General features: G+C 33.7%; 1 protein-coding gene across 1 annotated transcript; it reads left to right on the top strand.

Annotated features, from left to right (window-relative positions):
- Positions 1–2,864: 2,864 nt before the first annotated feature.
- LOC132171397 (ankyrin repeat-containing protein NPR4-like) lies at positions 2,865–15,845 on the top strand. Its single transcript, XM_059582706.1, has 7 exons — positions 2,865–3,141; positions 3,935–4,005; positions 4,085–4,469; positions 4,566–4,715; positions 12,206–12,256; positions 12,426–12,853; positions 15,211–15,845. Exons 1-7 carry the CDS (start codon positions 2,931–2,933, stop codon positions 15,817–15,819), a joined length of 1,905 nt encoding a protein of 634 aa, XP_059438689.1. The 5' UTR covers positions 2,865–2,930; the 3' UTR covers positions 15,820–15,845.
- The last annotated feature ends 270 nt before the right edge of the window (positions 15,846–16,115 follow it).

Raw genomic sequence — 16,115 nt, 5'->3', positions numbered from 1 at the left:
TTTTTTTTTTTTTTTTTTTTTTTTATCTTTATTATTATTATTATTATTTATTTTATTTTATTTTTTATGTTATTTCCTTGTATTTTCTTTGGGTTTTGTTGGTTTTAGTCTCCTTTTGGCTTTATGTTATATTTTTGTTGAGAGATAGTACTCCATTTTCTTCGGCTCTAGTTCAAATTTTGTCAGTGCATTTTATGCTTCAACTTCCTTCCGGTGGTTGACGCCATTCCTTGGCGAGGGTGTAAATGGGTTTGGACCTCTTGAGGTTCATTCACGTGTAATTAGGGTTGGTAAACCTTTTGAGTTCTGTGACTCTTCTCATTATTATATTGCTTTAGAAACCGCTTTTTGCACTTTCTTGAAAATGATTGGGTCATTTGTTTGGCCAATTTCGTACTATTATTTATTGAGAAATATTAGAGGTACTAACTTTTTTTACTAACAGATGCTTACTAAATTAATGTGTAACTTATTTATTGGTATTCGTTACATTTATCTTACTTAATTATTTTATTTTTCTCCAATAAATGAGTTACATATTAGTTTAGTAAATTCTTATTAATAAACGAGTTAGTATCCATAATATTTCTCTTATTTGTTTATTTGGATATATATATTTTTTTTCATTTCTTTTTTGAACAACGGTAAACTTTTTTCCAGCAGAGTCAATAGTACTAGTAAATTAAAATAATTTTAAAAGCCAATATTACCCCTTGGGGTCAGTATAACTTTCGGCGCGGAGTGTAGATACTGTTCATTTCTAAAAATTGTGCCCAAAATCAAACGCTTGAAAAGGCCTTTGTCAAATAGTGCACAGTACCCCCTATCTGCAAATTACGATTTTACCCTCATTTGCATTTAATTTTTCTTCTCTTCTTTTTCTTCCAGAAACCCACGACATCTCTCAACCCTGCGATCTCCCTCTTTCTCCCAGCCCTGCGATCTCCCTCTTCTCCCTCACTCTTCTCCCATCTTCTCCCCCCTGGACCCAAACGATTAACAAACGGTGCCTCAAGGATTTCAGACTGCCCCAGTAAAAGATAAATCAGTTTTATAGATTTCTTCTATGCTGTACTGTCCTTGTCTCACGTTACTCCATCACCCAGTTATTTACTCACTCACTCTCTCTCTCTTTCATCACTTCACTTCTTTGCCCAATATATACCCAGCTTCAGAGATGGTAGCGAGATTGTGTCTTTTTTTTTTTTTTTTTTCCTTTTAGACCTGACCGTTATTTGATTTCCAAACACCAAACTCGCCGGAATCTGACTTTCATTTCAGACAGATCCAGATCTTTCTTTTCTCAGGTAAACTTTTTGGTATTTGATGTCTTTTCTTGGGTCTTCCTGGAATTGTAGCAGCTTCTCCTCTGTCGACTGCCGACACAGTTTTGATAAAAATCTTGTGGTGATTTAGTTTGTGTAAGTTGATTGATTCTCATACTGTTGTAATTGTAAATGTTTAATGTGATTAATAATACTTCTAGTCTTTTTGCTTTTTTCGGGTATATATCAAAACATGCATTTTTTGCCATTTGAAGAAAATTTTCTCTGTTTTGACTTTTGATCCATTTGAGTGATTAACCAAGGTTACTTACTTTGTGCTGCTATCTAACGCCATTTATGACTTGGGGGTCTCTGTCTAATGATGTGATTGTAATAAAAATTATTATTAAAAAATATGGGATGGCCGAACCACCTCATCCTCATAAAAGGTGGCCGGCCACTCCCAAGGGCCAGTTAGGGGTGGATCTGGCCACCCCCGTAGGGCCAAACCTATAATAAGATATGGGCCAAACCACCCTCTAGGGCCAAACCCATAATAAGATATGGGCCAAACCTACGTTGCTACTATCATAACCTTTTTCATAATACTTATTGAATTTCCTTTTTATTATTATTAGGTATGGATAGTTGAGCTAATGCTCAACAAATTTGTTGTGTAGCTACTCTTCACAAATTTGTTGTTTATAATATCAAGGCCCTCTATAAAATAAGAACGAAAAAAAAAAAAATTTGAGAATCCAACAGACTTGTCTGTTGTAGTTATTTTGCAGAAATCTAGCATCTTACAAAATGTTAAAATGTTCAGCTTTTCACATTTTAAAAAGGTTAAAATGATTATTTTGCAATCTACGAAAATGTTGAAAGATAAAAATAAGCCTGCTTAATTTAAATATAAAGAACAATGAGTAAGGGCAAAATGGTAATTGAGTCTAAAATTAAAAATCACTAAGTGCGGAATTGGTGCTTATTAGGTAAAGATCTCCTGCCATATTATAATAAATATTATTTAATTAATATTTAAATATTAAAAAAAATAAGGCCCAATTTTAAAGTTTTGCCCAAGGTTCCAAAAATATATTGGCCGGCCCGGCTTAAATCCTTAATTTAGTAATCCTGGAAATCACTTATATTAAAATTTATATTTTGGAAACTAATTTCACAATCAGTACTCAACCTTATACATAGTAGATAGGCAAATTAAATTAATCCTCATGACAACTTGTTAGGATTATGGCTGCAAACCCATATTACATGTAGCCAAATGTGATTTATTTTTCCTCGTTTCTTAGGTTTTCTAATGTAGACATTGACTTTTTTGGTTTTTGTTTTCCCTTACCTCTAAGGACGTCTCTTGTAATCATGGACTTTGGTTATATGCTTTTTATTTCATTAGGAAAAAAAACTATGTGGTACAAGATAATTAAAGGTAAATTAATAGTCTAAAAGTAGTTTCGAGAAGTCCATGAAGGAATTCCTACAATCTATTACCATAACTGATCTTCCTTCTATGCTAATATTTCACCATGCTCCTAACAACATTAATTTGGATATAATGACAGATTAAACTTGGAAAGAAAGGCTGCCTCAACAGTTCTTGAAAAAGATAATTATTTGGATTGGAGTGATTGGGTAAAATCTTATTGGATGGCTCAAGATCATTTGAACATTGTTGAATTAACCACTGAACCTCATAAGCAAGAAGATGATGAAGCTGTTTCAAAGGATGAGAACAAGAAGAATTTCATGGCTTTACAAGCTATTCAAAATTCTCGTCGGCCAGATACAGTACTTATTGAGATTGAGGCGATTCATTCTGCAAATATTGCTCGGAATATGCCCAACAATATTAACACAGGTTTCTCTCCACCTCTTTTTCTCTCTCTGAATGATGCATGCCTAAACATTTTAAATGGATAATAAGATTAAAATATGTACGACAACAACTAATTAATAAGGAAATGTAAAAAGCTAGCAGTAAAAATGTAGCTGCTATATAGCTCCCAAGATTTTTTATTAAACAATTCAAGAAAAAGCTGGAGGAAATGATAATTGTGGAAGCGCTCCCCAAAATCATTGCCGGTAGGAAAGTTGTCCCCATCAAAGATTATTCACGAGGCTTCGTACAGCTCTGTGCAGTACTCAAATTACAAGAGGATATATTTTGTTAAACATCATCTCTTTAATTAAAGAGATTCTGTAGTGTTAAATTTTGAGATGCCTGGGGCCTCAAGCTACGGCTTGGGGCAACCAGCTATAATACCTTCTTTCTAAACAGTGGCTGTCAAGCACAACTGCTAATTATAAATCTGAAGGTAAATTCTCAGGTACAATCAATTTCAACTTTAGGTAAGGAGCTAGCAAATGTTGTCGAATAATATTTCTAATTATAAATAAATGTGAAGAATAAAGAGGGGTAGCATATCTCACTAATATTGAAGCTCTTAAAATTTAATGGTAGTTACTTTTATATATTACTTCTATAATTAGATGCTGCCATCCAAGTTTGAGCATGTTTATAAAGATGACGTTTTAGTTAGGAAGATACTTGCCTTGACGTGGCATGCTTCTTGTACATACGTACGTTGGTACAAATTCTGATAGCTTCCATAGTGTATATTTTAATTAATTCTGAAATTTAAAATCAACAGAAAAATCATCATTTCCTTTCATTTCGTTCAATGAAAACAAAGAGAAACTTGGCAGGGAGGGACAACAATGGGCATTTTGATCAATATAAAGAATTTGTTAGGAAAGTGCAAGGTCGATTTTGGTCCAATGTACGGTCCTGCATTGTGAAGTATCCCAACGCAGTGAATGAGAAGATAACAGATCAGGGCAAGACAGCTCTTCACATTGCTGTTGCTGCGGGAGATGAGGATATAGTGGAGAAGCTGGTGGATCTAATGTCGGAAGAAGGATTGGAAATACAAGATAATGATGGTTGGACAGCTCTAGCTGAGACAGCTTTTGCTGGTAACTACCGGATGGCAAAGTGCATGCTTACAAAGAACCAGCACTTGGCCAGCATTGGAGACGTGGATGGACGTCTTCCGGCTGTTCTTGCTATTGAAGGTGGTTATAAAGAATTGGCTTGGTATCTCTTTTCTCTCACTCCACTGGAATATCTAAAAGGCGTCAGCGGTGCTACACTTTGTACGAAGGCTATATATACCCGGACGTTAGGTAATTAACAACTTCTCCTTTAACTATCCATTGATGGCCGTTATTTATGATTTTCTTTTTATTGTTTTTTGTACTTACGCTATTACAACACAACAGCTATTGCTTTGGATTTACTCGGCAATGATCGACATTTGGCTCTTGCTCTAGACAAAGACGACGTCTCCCCTTTGTATGCCTTGGCTTCTACACCTAACGCATTCCCAAGTAAAAATCAGCTTGTGTTTTGGAAACGATGGATCTACGCTCGTTAGTATCGCTCTCTTGTTTCTTTTCATTAAATTGCTCTGGTATTATGCATGCACACATAGAATATATATTAATTTAATTCTATAGTTAGGATTACGTACGTTACATATAACACCATCCAAATGTACAGATGTTGCCCCAAATATCCAAAATTGAACAAAATGTTTTCTGTAAAAGGTTTTACACCCAAACAAAATCTCTATCACACTTTTTATTAAAGTAATGATGATGTGATTAAATTTACCTATTCCTATCATATTAAACTTTTAGAATAACTGGTAATTTAAATCACTCAATCTAAATTAAATATTCCACGTGTTAGGTCTGACCTATAATTAAAAGGAAGTTTAAGTCCACACGTGGGGAGTGTTAAAGTAATGATTAATGATTAAATTTACATTTTCCTATCAACTTAAAATTTTAAGATAACTGGTAATTTAATATGTTCTATTTTTTTTTTTTTTTAAGGAAAAAAAAAAAAAAAAAAACGAATACCCATTATTACCAGTGCTGCACAGGATGAAGGGTAAAGAGGTATACCGGTTTGAGGAATTGAGATACCGGTTTAAAATTCCCCAAAAATAATATTCACTTCATACTGTAAAATTAATTAAAACATTCTTATAATTTCATATGCTATTTGTTTTTTTTATTTTTTTTTTGACAATTTCATATGCTATTAATATAAAAGGATGTGATCGCCAATTTTAACAGTACTACACGCATAAAACATGATTAAATTATTACTATTAGTACTCTTAACTTTTTAATTATCGACTTGATGTGAAGATTAAAACTTCTACATATATAAGTGATTCCAAATGCTGATGTTAAATAGAAAAACAAATTATATAAACTATTATTACCGGTTATTGTTGGGGCAATTAATGAGGATGTTTTAAGATATACTTGAAATTATAAACAAACTAAAAAATCTGCTTTTCACATGATCAGTAATGCTATATATATTTTGTATACATATGGGCACAACTTTGCACAAATCTAAAACTGAAATAATCGACTTGTTTTATACATCAAATTTGAGAAGAAGAAAAAAAAACACTATAAGATCAAACTAATCTATATAAAGAGTGGTTTCTTGTTAATTTCTTTATCTCATCAATATAAGAGTACATTAAACACATACATGATGCCGGATAGAACTAAAATTGTTTTGACAACGTATGATAACAGCTGAAACTAAGATTCATATATGAATTGAAGATTGAAAATAGAATTCAGGAAAAAAGAAACTAATAAATATGGAAGAAAAACATCTTAATTCTCAAAATAAGTAAACAAAAAAATAACTTTGAAAACCTGAAATTTAGTTAATAAATCAAAACTTAATTTCAAAAGAATATAGACCTGCCATTATTTATATAGGCTAAGTTCGAAAATACTTGGAGAAATATAAAGAAATAAAAATCCAAAAATATCTCTAAATTAACTCAGAGACAAAACAAATTAAATTCACAAATAAATATCTGCAAATATTATGCATGATCTTATTAATTCCCAAAATATTCTTCAAATATTATATCTGATTCTTTGCATAAAAATAGTAATCACTGAATAAGATAAAAGAAAAACAAAAAGATGAAGCGGGCAAGAGCATGAATTGCATGTAGTTCGTTCCGATATATATATGCCTTGCGTATCTTGTCAATAAGAAATTCACGAAACCTGAATTTATTTCGTAAAACGATGTCTTGCTCGCATTTGTGTTACCTTTCGAACACAGCACAACATACATATACAGGGTACGTAGGATAGGGCCAAATATAAAATATATATTATATAAGTTTTTCCAAAAAAAATGTATATTTTTTATTTAAAATTACTTTAAAGAAAATTTCTCATGCGAGATTTACTAATTAATGCTACAATCAAATTCTTACTTCATTCACCCTTTTTGCTGAAAGGTATACGCATTTACCTAGGGGTGCAAAGGCGGTTACGGTTAGCGGTTAGTGGCAATAACCGCTAACCGTAACCGCCCTAGCGGTTAGTAAATTTCACTAACCGCAACCGCTAACCGCCTAGCGGTTAGCGGTTAGCGGTTAGTGGCCGGTTAGCGGTTAGTGAAATAGATAACCGCCCGCTAACCGCTTTTTTAAAATTGGGCTTTTTTTTTTTGGCTTTTTTTTTGCTTTTTTTTACCCTCATTTTTTTTTTCTTGTATTTTTAATATCTTCTTGGGCCCAATTGCTATAAATATTTGAATTGTCATTGGATCATATGATTAAGTGTTGATCTTATAAACTTACAAACAAACAAAAATACTTCAATTGTAGTTATAAGTAACACATTGTTTAATCCAATGTCAATTACTTAATTTGATATTATATGAATCACATTGTCATTGTCATTGTACATGAATAATTGATTAAGTATTGGAATTGTAATTGGATCATATAGTTAAATATTTATCTTATACATTTATATTATTCAATATGCATATAATATAACTATATATATATATATATATATATAAAATTCAAAATTGTTCAAAATTGTTAATTTTCTTTTTTTTTTTCTTTCAAAAAATGGTTAAATTTCTTTTTCTAAAAAATGTTCAAAAAATACATTAATACTTCAATTGTGATTATAAGTAACACATTGTTGAATCTAATGTCAATTACTTAATTTGATATTATATAATCATATGGTCTCATTAAATTATATCATATGATTCATATGATTAATTATTTAAATTCTTATCATATTTACTTATAATCTTTTTTCTTTGAATTGAACTTAATATCTAATGGTAAATGGTAATGTTCAAACTCCTAAATCCTAAATCCTAAATTCCTAAAGTATCTAATAATGCTTTAATTAAATTGTAGACTTGTAGTTATAAGTAACATATTGTTTAATTCAATTGAATCAATTGTGATTATCATTGTACATGAATCATATGATTAACTTGTAGACTTATGACTTATGACTTATGTCATATTATATATGTGTTATTTATTATTATATAATCATATGATTTAATGATCAAGTCATCATGTGATATAATCATATCAATTATAGTGATAATATGTAAATTACTAAAATTATAATGATAATACATTAATACTTAAATTATGTTTATAAGTAACACATTGGTCATTGTTTAATCCAATGTCAATTACTTAATTTGATATTATACGAATCATATCATCATTGTACATTAATAATATGATTCACTTGAAGTCTTGAATAAAGTATTTGAATTGTCATTGAATCATATGATTAACTATTGATATTATACATTTATATTATTCATATACATATGTAGACTTATATAGACTTATAGGTTTATAACATACATTGGAAATAAGTCTCTAGATATTTAATTGTTGTATTAGTATGAATTAGTATACTTATGAGTTATGTCATATTATATATGTATAATTTGTTATTATATAATCAAATGATTTAATAATCAATCTCATGTGATATAATCATATAAATTATAGTGATAATATATTAATACTCAAATTGTGATTTAATTATTTTTTAAAAAAAAATTGTGATTTAATGATCAAGTGATTATATGATATAATCATATAAATTATAGTGATAATATATTAATACTCAAATTGTGATTTAATTATTTTTAAAAAAATTGTGATTTAATGATCAAGTGATTATGTTATATGTATAATTATAAAAATATATTATATAAAAAAGCGGTTAGCGGTTAGCGGTTACGGTTAGTAGACCCAATAACCGCTAACCGCTAACCGCTAGGCGGTTATGGCGGTTAGGCGGTTAGCGGTTAATGCGGTTAAACGGTTAGGCGGTTAGGCGGTTGGCGGTTATAGCGGTTAGCGGTTAGCGGGCGGTTAAAAACCGCCCGCCTTTGCACCCCTACATTTACCCGGCGGATATGTATCGTTTGAAGAAGATTGAAGAAGTAGAAAGGCGCCAAGGATCCGGTATGTTTTTGCCCAAAATTTCTCTCCCTTATGTTTGGGTGGTTAAAATGAGAATCGTAATTTTGGCAACTTCATTTTTTCCGTTGTGATAAAATAATAAAACAACAGACAGTAATCCAGTAACGACTTTTATTTTTTATGCTGGCAACATCAGGCCAAAAATTTCTTTGCTCCTCTACAAAATATTGAAAGAATTTGGGAAAAGATTAACATTTAAACATAAAATAAAAAATCACTAACATGCATCCGGTCATTGTTGTTTAATTAAGTGCTGAAATTGAAGAACCAAATCTAAATATTTGCAAATATGTAGAATTTAGTGAATCTATAGAACCTAAGAATCCTCACACTACAAAAATGAATGGGATTAATGACGTGGCTTTAGTGACGTTTTTGGGCAAAAAAACATGAGAATTAATGATGTGGCATCTTGCCCCTTAAACTTTTATGGGCTAAAAATGAAATTTTTATTACACTATAGCATACCTAAAAAAACGTTACCATATCGCCGATTAGTGATGTGGTCTAGTGACTACTTCAAAATGATAGTAATTATTAAGACTAGAAAAGGGGATAGCGACGTGCCCCTTGTCCACACATCACCACCAGAAAAAACGTCACTATCCTTTAAAAAATTAAGGATACTAGTGGTGAACAAGGGGATAGTTACGTGCCCCTTGTTCACACGTCACCACTAGTAAAAACGTCACAAGAATACTTTTTGAAAAAAATACGACTAGTCAAAACCTCATCTAGTTATCTAACATACCTTACAAATAAAGTGAAACAAAACTTCAATTTAAACTTAAATATGCACAAGGGATAAAGCATAGGCAAAATGACTTACCTAACATAAGGTGAGATCATCACCACTCCCCCTCAAGGGGTGAATGGTATCATCCTTCCTAACCCAAACTTGAGAAATCTTAGGTCTAAACTTATGACTTTGCTCAAACTTACCTAGCCTAGATAACACTTCTCTCATCATTATGACCAAACCCTCACTTTCTTTTCTAAAATAAGAATTTTCATTTATATGCACATGAGGTTTCAAATTAAAACAATGAGGTCGAATGTGGCCCACTTTTCCACCGTGATGACATGTAGGGACAAACCTTTGAGAAGGTAATTTCCTAGGAGGATGCACGACTCTAGGTGTAGGGTAAGATGCATGAGGCTCAATGTAGATTTTCTTACCTTTCTTACCTTGAGGAGTCGGAGCAACTACTTGCTTTTCTTCACTTGAAAATTCTTTTACTTTCATTGGTTTAACAAAAACAGTGTTTGAAGTAGAAGCACGGTTAGAAGAGAAAGAAGCAGTTTTATCAAATCCTAAGCCAAATCTGTCACTAAAATGCTTTTGAATATGCAACATTTTACCAAGCTTTTCACTACCGAATTTACTCAAGTGATTTCTAGATGCAATCAGATCATTTTGAAGGGATTTATTTTTAGCAATTAACACATGATTTTCAGATTTGAGAGTATATCAAACAGCATGTGAATCATTCAAAGATTTCAACAAATTATCCATTTTAAGCTCAAGATTCTTAACATCCTTAACAATTTTCAAGTTAGTATTTCTAAGCATAGAAAACTTTTCCATTAAATTGTTAAAGGAGTTTTGAAGATCATTAACCCTATTTGATACATTATTAGAGGCAGACTGAACATCTGATTGATAAGAATCATCAGAATCATAGGATGCAACAAATGCCACATAATTAAGAGTTTCTTCCTCATCAGTGTCACTCAAGGTAATATTTAAAGCTTTGAGGTTAACACAATCCTTTCGTACATGACCATAGCCAGAACACTCATAACATTTTGGACCACGTGGGTCTATTTCATTTCTATCCTTAGTACTCTCCTTACATTAAACCCTAGACCTGGGCCTACTAAAAACACGTTTTTGGGCATAATAGTTACGGGATGTCCGAACAGGCTAATAGGCTGTCTGGATAGAGCCTTGCGGAGCAGAAACAAAGTTTCTAGAACTGTTGTCTAGACAGGGGAAGGGCCTGTCCAGACATGGACTGCAGAGGGTGAAAATCAGCAATCTGGAAATTCCGTCAAATCCTTGATCAACAGCTTCGATTAATGGGTGTTTGTTGTCCGATTGAGCTGAAAGTTTACAGGGACGTTCATGACACATGAATCTACATTATGAACAGTGGAGATTTGATTCTGAGCATTGTATATTAGTGTTTGAGCCGTGAACAGTAGCCTCTACATTTTGGAACCGAATTGAGCCAACAAAGACACTAACAATAAGCAAGCTAAGAAACCCAAAGAGTTTCCTCACCTTTTTCGTAGCATCTTTTGGGTCCTCTTGAAATCCTTCCCCAGCATTTGAATCAATTGAAACAAAAACCTTCACTTGCAGAAAATTTTACAAGAAGAATGAAAGAAATAAACCACATCGGGAAAATAAAAATAGAACCCAACGTCCCTAGCTACGAAGGCGTTCTGGAGGGGAGGTGAGAAAATAAAAGGGAGAAAGAAGAAAGGGAGTTAGGCGTGAGAAAAAGGGAGTCCTGAGAAAATAAGAGGGATAAAGAAGAAAGAAGAAAGAAGAAAGAAAAAAAGCAAAGGAAAAAGGGATTCCTCTTTTCTTGGTATAAAAACAATTTAGTTCTCTAGTTGGATTCCTACCATGCTATGGTTCGTTGGTTGGTAGTAAGAAAAAGGCTCAATACCCATCACAGGATTAATTATTTTGGCCTTTCACTGGATCTCAGTTTCCCTTTATGTTCTAAGGCCAATAAGAGCATTGATCATCTTCTTCTCTCCTATCCTCTGTCTGCAACGGTTTCGTGATTTCTCTTTGCTAAGTATAATTTGCCTTACCCTTTTTCTTGTTGGGATGAACTATTGGCTCAGAGTCACTTCTTTGTCTGGCTTTGGATTTTCTACTTTCTATAAGTGGTTATGTGCTATTTGGGGAATTTCGGATAGTATTTTTGGAGTGAGTTAGTGCTTTAATATGTTTTGTTCTCTCTGCATGGAGTTTTCTTTGTTTGTTTGTTGTTTTTTGTTTTCTGTTTGCCTTGATTGTCTCTTTGTAGTACTCTAAGGCGCTGTGCTTCTTTTGTTTCTGTGGAGGGTTGGTTGGCTGTTCTTTTGTTGCTTTTCTTCCTTCCTTTGTTTATTCATATTCATTAAAAAACATAATTCAGTTCAGTTTCAAAACTCAAATCTGCCCCAAAAGTGCACTCTAAATCCATCTGATACGCCATCATATCTCTGGCCGTGTAACTAAAAGTCTTTGGGTTTGTGTCTGATAACAAATTTGAGGCTAAAAATTTGACCACTACTGATTAGAACTAACAAAATTTACTAATAAATGATAGGGAATTGGTGGTGCGCGCTTTTCTTGTCTAGAGAAGGAAGCCAATCATATTGTAGATTATAATGTTGATTGTAGATTTAGCTGAATCTACTGAGTTGCTTATTAATTACGTACATATAGTTTATTTTATTTGTAAATTCTTTATTCTATTTCTAGCAATAATTTTATAATGCTGATAATTAAGTGTTCTTTTTACTTTGCAGTACAAGCTGAAATGTGCCAACTAGTGTCATCTCTCCTGAACCTAGTTTTCGGTATACTGCATCCACTCAATTAATCTCATTTTACTATGAATTTTATGAATTTCTTTATTATGCTTTTTGTTTTGTTTTGTTTGTTTTTTTTTCCGCTATATATAGCTGAATTTCTTTATTATATGACTTTTCATTTACTTGGAATTATTTTGCCAATTAATTTGCGAAGGAATCAAGGATTTATATGAAATGGCGTTGGCCAATTACCAGCACCATGAACTTATATGGTACATGTGCTGTGAGATAAAAATGTCAAATGATGAAACAAGGAAGACTGGTTGCGTTGATACAGCTATCTTACGTGCTATCAAGGAAGGGAATTTTGAGTTTGTTTATGCAATAGTGAGAACAAATCCAGATCTCTTGTGGTGCAAAGATGACAAAGGCAGAACCATATTTCCGAGTGCAGTCCTATATCGCCAAACTAAAATCTTTAGTCTTATATACGGGCTTCATGTGAAGCTCCCAAAGGTATACTCTCAAGATTGCTTCAACAACAATATATTACATATGGCAGGAATGTTAGAAGCTTCTACCCAGCTTAATCGCATCCCAGGTGCAGCATTGCAGATGCAACGAGAACTACAATGGTTTAAGGTAATTTCTCTCGCTTTATATTTCTTCGGTATACTAGCACTACTACCTATAATGTTCCAAATTCTAGAAATTTAGAAGGGAGAAAGGAGAGTTATGTCAAAATTTTTATTTTTAAAGCCAATTGCATTTAGCCCATTCCTGATACGAGGTAGTTTTCTTCTCTTTTTCAGAGGGATCTGGATCCTCTCCGGTCCTGTTGGACTGGAGAGGTCTCCAGTTAATGGCCAAAATGGCCCTAGGAAAAATTCAAGGGTCATCACGCTGCCACGTGTCTCACTATTGAAAAAATAATAAAATATTATTTACTATTTGTAAAAAAATAAAAAAATATAATAATATAATAATATATATTTTTTGGTTTTTTTTATATGGCCCTTGGGTGGCCGGACCACCCGGCCACTGTTTGGCCTGAGCAAACCCCTCCCCCCTTCCTCTCTCTCATACATGTATTCACTGCCACCACCACTTGAGCTCCAGCCCAAATGAATCCCGCCGCCACCACCATAACCCCTCATCTTCACCACAAACCCTTCTCTCCCTCATCACCAACCTCGTCCTCCTCCTCTCCTCCCAACGACCTTGACTTGCTGCTTCGATCCGGGGTCCTCCACCAGTCAAATGCCATCGTTCTCTCTCACCTAGGTCCTTGCTCTTCCAAAGAAGACTTGGTGTTTTTCATCAGGGACCTCTTTACCAGATTGCAAGTCGGCGGGATCGAGTTCAAGAACAAAGCAACCAATCAAAACAAATACCCAATCGTTCAACCATCCCCAATCAAAACAAATCAACCTAATATCCAAACCGAACAAGAAACCCAATCAGAAAATTCAACCCTTTTAGAAAACCTAGTAGTAATCCCAATCACCCCCATTCAATCGGCAATCACTGCCATTCAAATCCCAAAAGAAAATTCAGTACCCACAAAACCCGTTCTTTTGGCAAACCCAATAAGCCACTAACCTCAAGCAGTGATTTTGGTTTCACAAGCTGTTAGCAGTGTGTGTTAGGCAAATCCCCATCACCGGAGTCTTCAACCACTGCCGCCAACAGTGTAGGGCTGTTGAACGGTAGTTTGGGGAGTGATTTGGGTGTTGGGTTTGGAGAAGAGGAAGAAGAGGATCAGGGAAAGGGTGAAGAGAAGGGTGGCGAGTGAGAGGAAGAGACTGGGGACTGAGCATAGAGAAGAAGCGATAGTGGTGGGGCGTTTTTGAGAGCCATGTTTGTTTGATTTGATTGTTTTCTGTTGGGTGATCGGATCTCTATATCCTGTTGTTTGAATGATCAGTTAGATTGATGAATGCTGACTATGGAGGGAGAGACCGTCGGTTGCAGCATCAAGGACAAACGGTGGCCATTGGGGTGGTCCAGTCACCCAAGGACCATATAAAAACCAAAAGAAAAAATATATTATTTTATTATTTATTTATTTTAAAAACATTAAATCATATTTTATTATTTTCAATGGGTGGGACACATGACACAATTATAGCCCAAAGATTTCTCCTATGGCCATCTTGGCCATTAATTAGAGACCTCTCCAGTCTAGTTGGAGGATCCGGATCCAAGAGAAAGACCCTCTCCGGTCCATTTGGACCAGAGGGGATCCAGTCCTTTATAATTTACTTAAGTGGAAAAGTTTTACTTTTTTGTTGCAATTAGAAGTAGGGGTCTTTCAAATGGGCAGCTAAAAACCACTCTACATTCTCTGTCCGCCCGTTTGTATGGGTTGTAGGCAGATTTTGAGCACCTAATTCCAATTGAGTGGATACTCTATTTGCTATCTGCACATATGTGGGCAGATAGCGGAATATGGGTAGGCAGAGGCAAATTATCCACCTTTGCATACCCGTACATTATTAAAAAAATTGTTTGGTTTTATTAAATTAAAACATCATTTAGGGAAAACTAATAGGGAAATTAGTGGGTTTTATGGAACATTGGGTTAAGGTTTGTGATTGACAAATTATAGGGAAAAAAAAAAAAAAAAACTTAAAATTAAGTTTTTTAAGGCCAGATTGGGTTATTAACGCTGCATGAAACTTTGATGTACTTGAATAAAGGAGTCAAAAATGTTCCTTTGTGTATCTGTGCTTTGGTTAGGATTAAAAAAGTGAGATTTATTTCTTTGACCGTTTGGAAAGTAGAAAATTTTGAAGCTTTTGATTATGATATTTTTTTTGGAATGGTTGAGGCCAGGTTCAAAATAGTAATTGGAATTGTTGCATTTAAGTGGATGAACGGATCTTCATCAAATAAAATTGTTTTTGGAGTGAGGAAACATCACTCTTTGACTGATATGCGATGTATATATCTTTTGGTAGCCTCTTTCCTTCTAATACTTTGATTAACAAATGCAGGAGGTGGAGAGTATTGTTAATCCCCAGCTTAAGGAAGCTTTAAATAAAGATGGTTTGACTCCTCAAGAATTGTTTACCTGCGAGCACAAGGACATGAGGAAAGCGGGAGAGCAACAAATGAAGAATACAGCAAGCTCTTGTACAGTGGTAGGCGCTCTCATTGTCACCATTATGTTTGCTGCGGCCTTTACCATTCCAGGTGGCAACGACCAAGCCACAGGCTTGCCAATGTTCCTAAATAAAAAATTGTTTAAGCTCTTCATAGTATCTGATTCCCTATCACTCTTTTCCTCAGCAACTTCAATATTGATGTTCCTAGGGATTCTAACATCGAGCTACGAAGAAGAAGATTTCCTCGAAGTCTTGCCCAGAAAGATGATTATAGGACTTTTTACTCTTATCTTTTCTATTGCATTCATGATGATAGCTTTCTGTGTTGCTCTTTTGCTTATGTTTCATGGACAAACATGGTTTGTCAATCCGATCATTTTTTTGGCTAGTGTCCCAGTCACCTTGTTTGTATTGATGCAGTTGCCCCCTCTGATAGGCATGGTCAGTTCAACTTATGGATCAAGCATCTTTGATAGGAAAATGGAATGCTGGTTTTAACTAATTCATTGTGCTAGTATGTTGTTTTGTATTCCATTAATAATTAGCACACCAGCCAAAACAGACATTTTTATTTATTTATTATCGGACAGATGGTTGGTAAATTTTCAGCTACCTTATGTTGCTTAATCATTTTGTGATCTTTCTGGTTTTATCCATATTTTTAGTTCCACAAATAAGTCGTTGGTCCATTATCCATTATAAATTTTTACTCTTTTTTATTTATTTATTTTTATTTTATAATTTCTTTTGTTACTTTGATAAAGGATAAAATACATTTTGATACAGTAAATTAC

Source organism: Corylus avellana, chromosome ca1 (genome assembly GCF_901000735.1).
Source record: "Corylus avellana chromosome ca1, CavTom2PMs-1.0".
NCBI lineage: Eukaryota > Viridiplantae > Streptophyta > Magnoliopsida > Fagales > Betulaceae > Corylus > Corylus avellana.
Note: the sequence above shows the minus strand (reverse complement) of the source record. Positions and strands in the feature narration are given on the sequence as shown.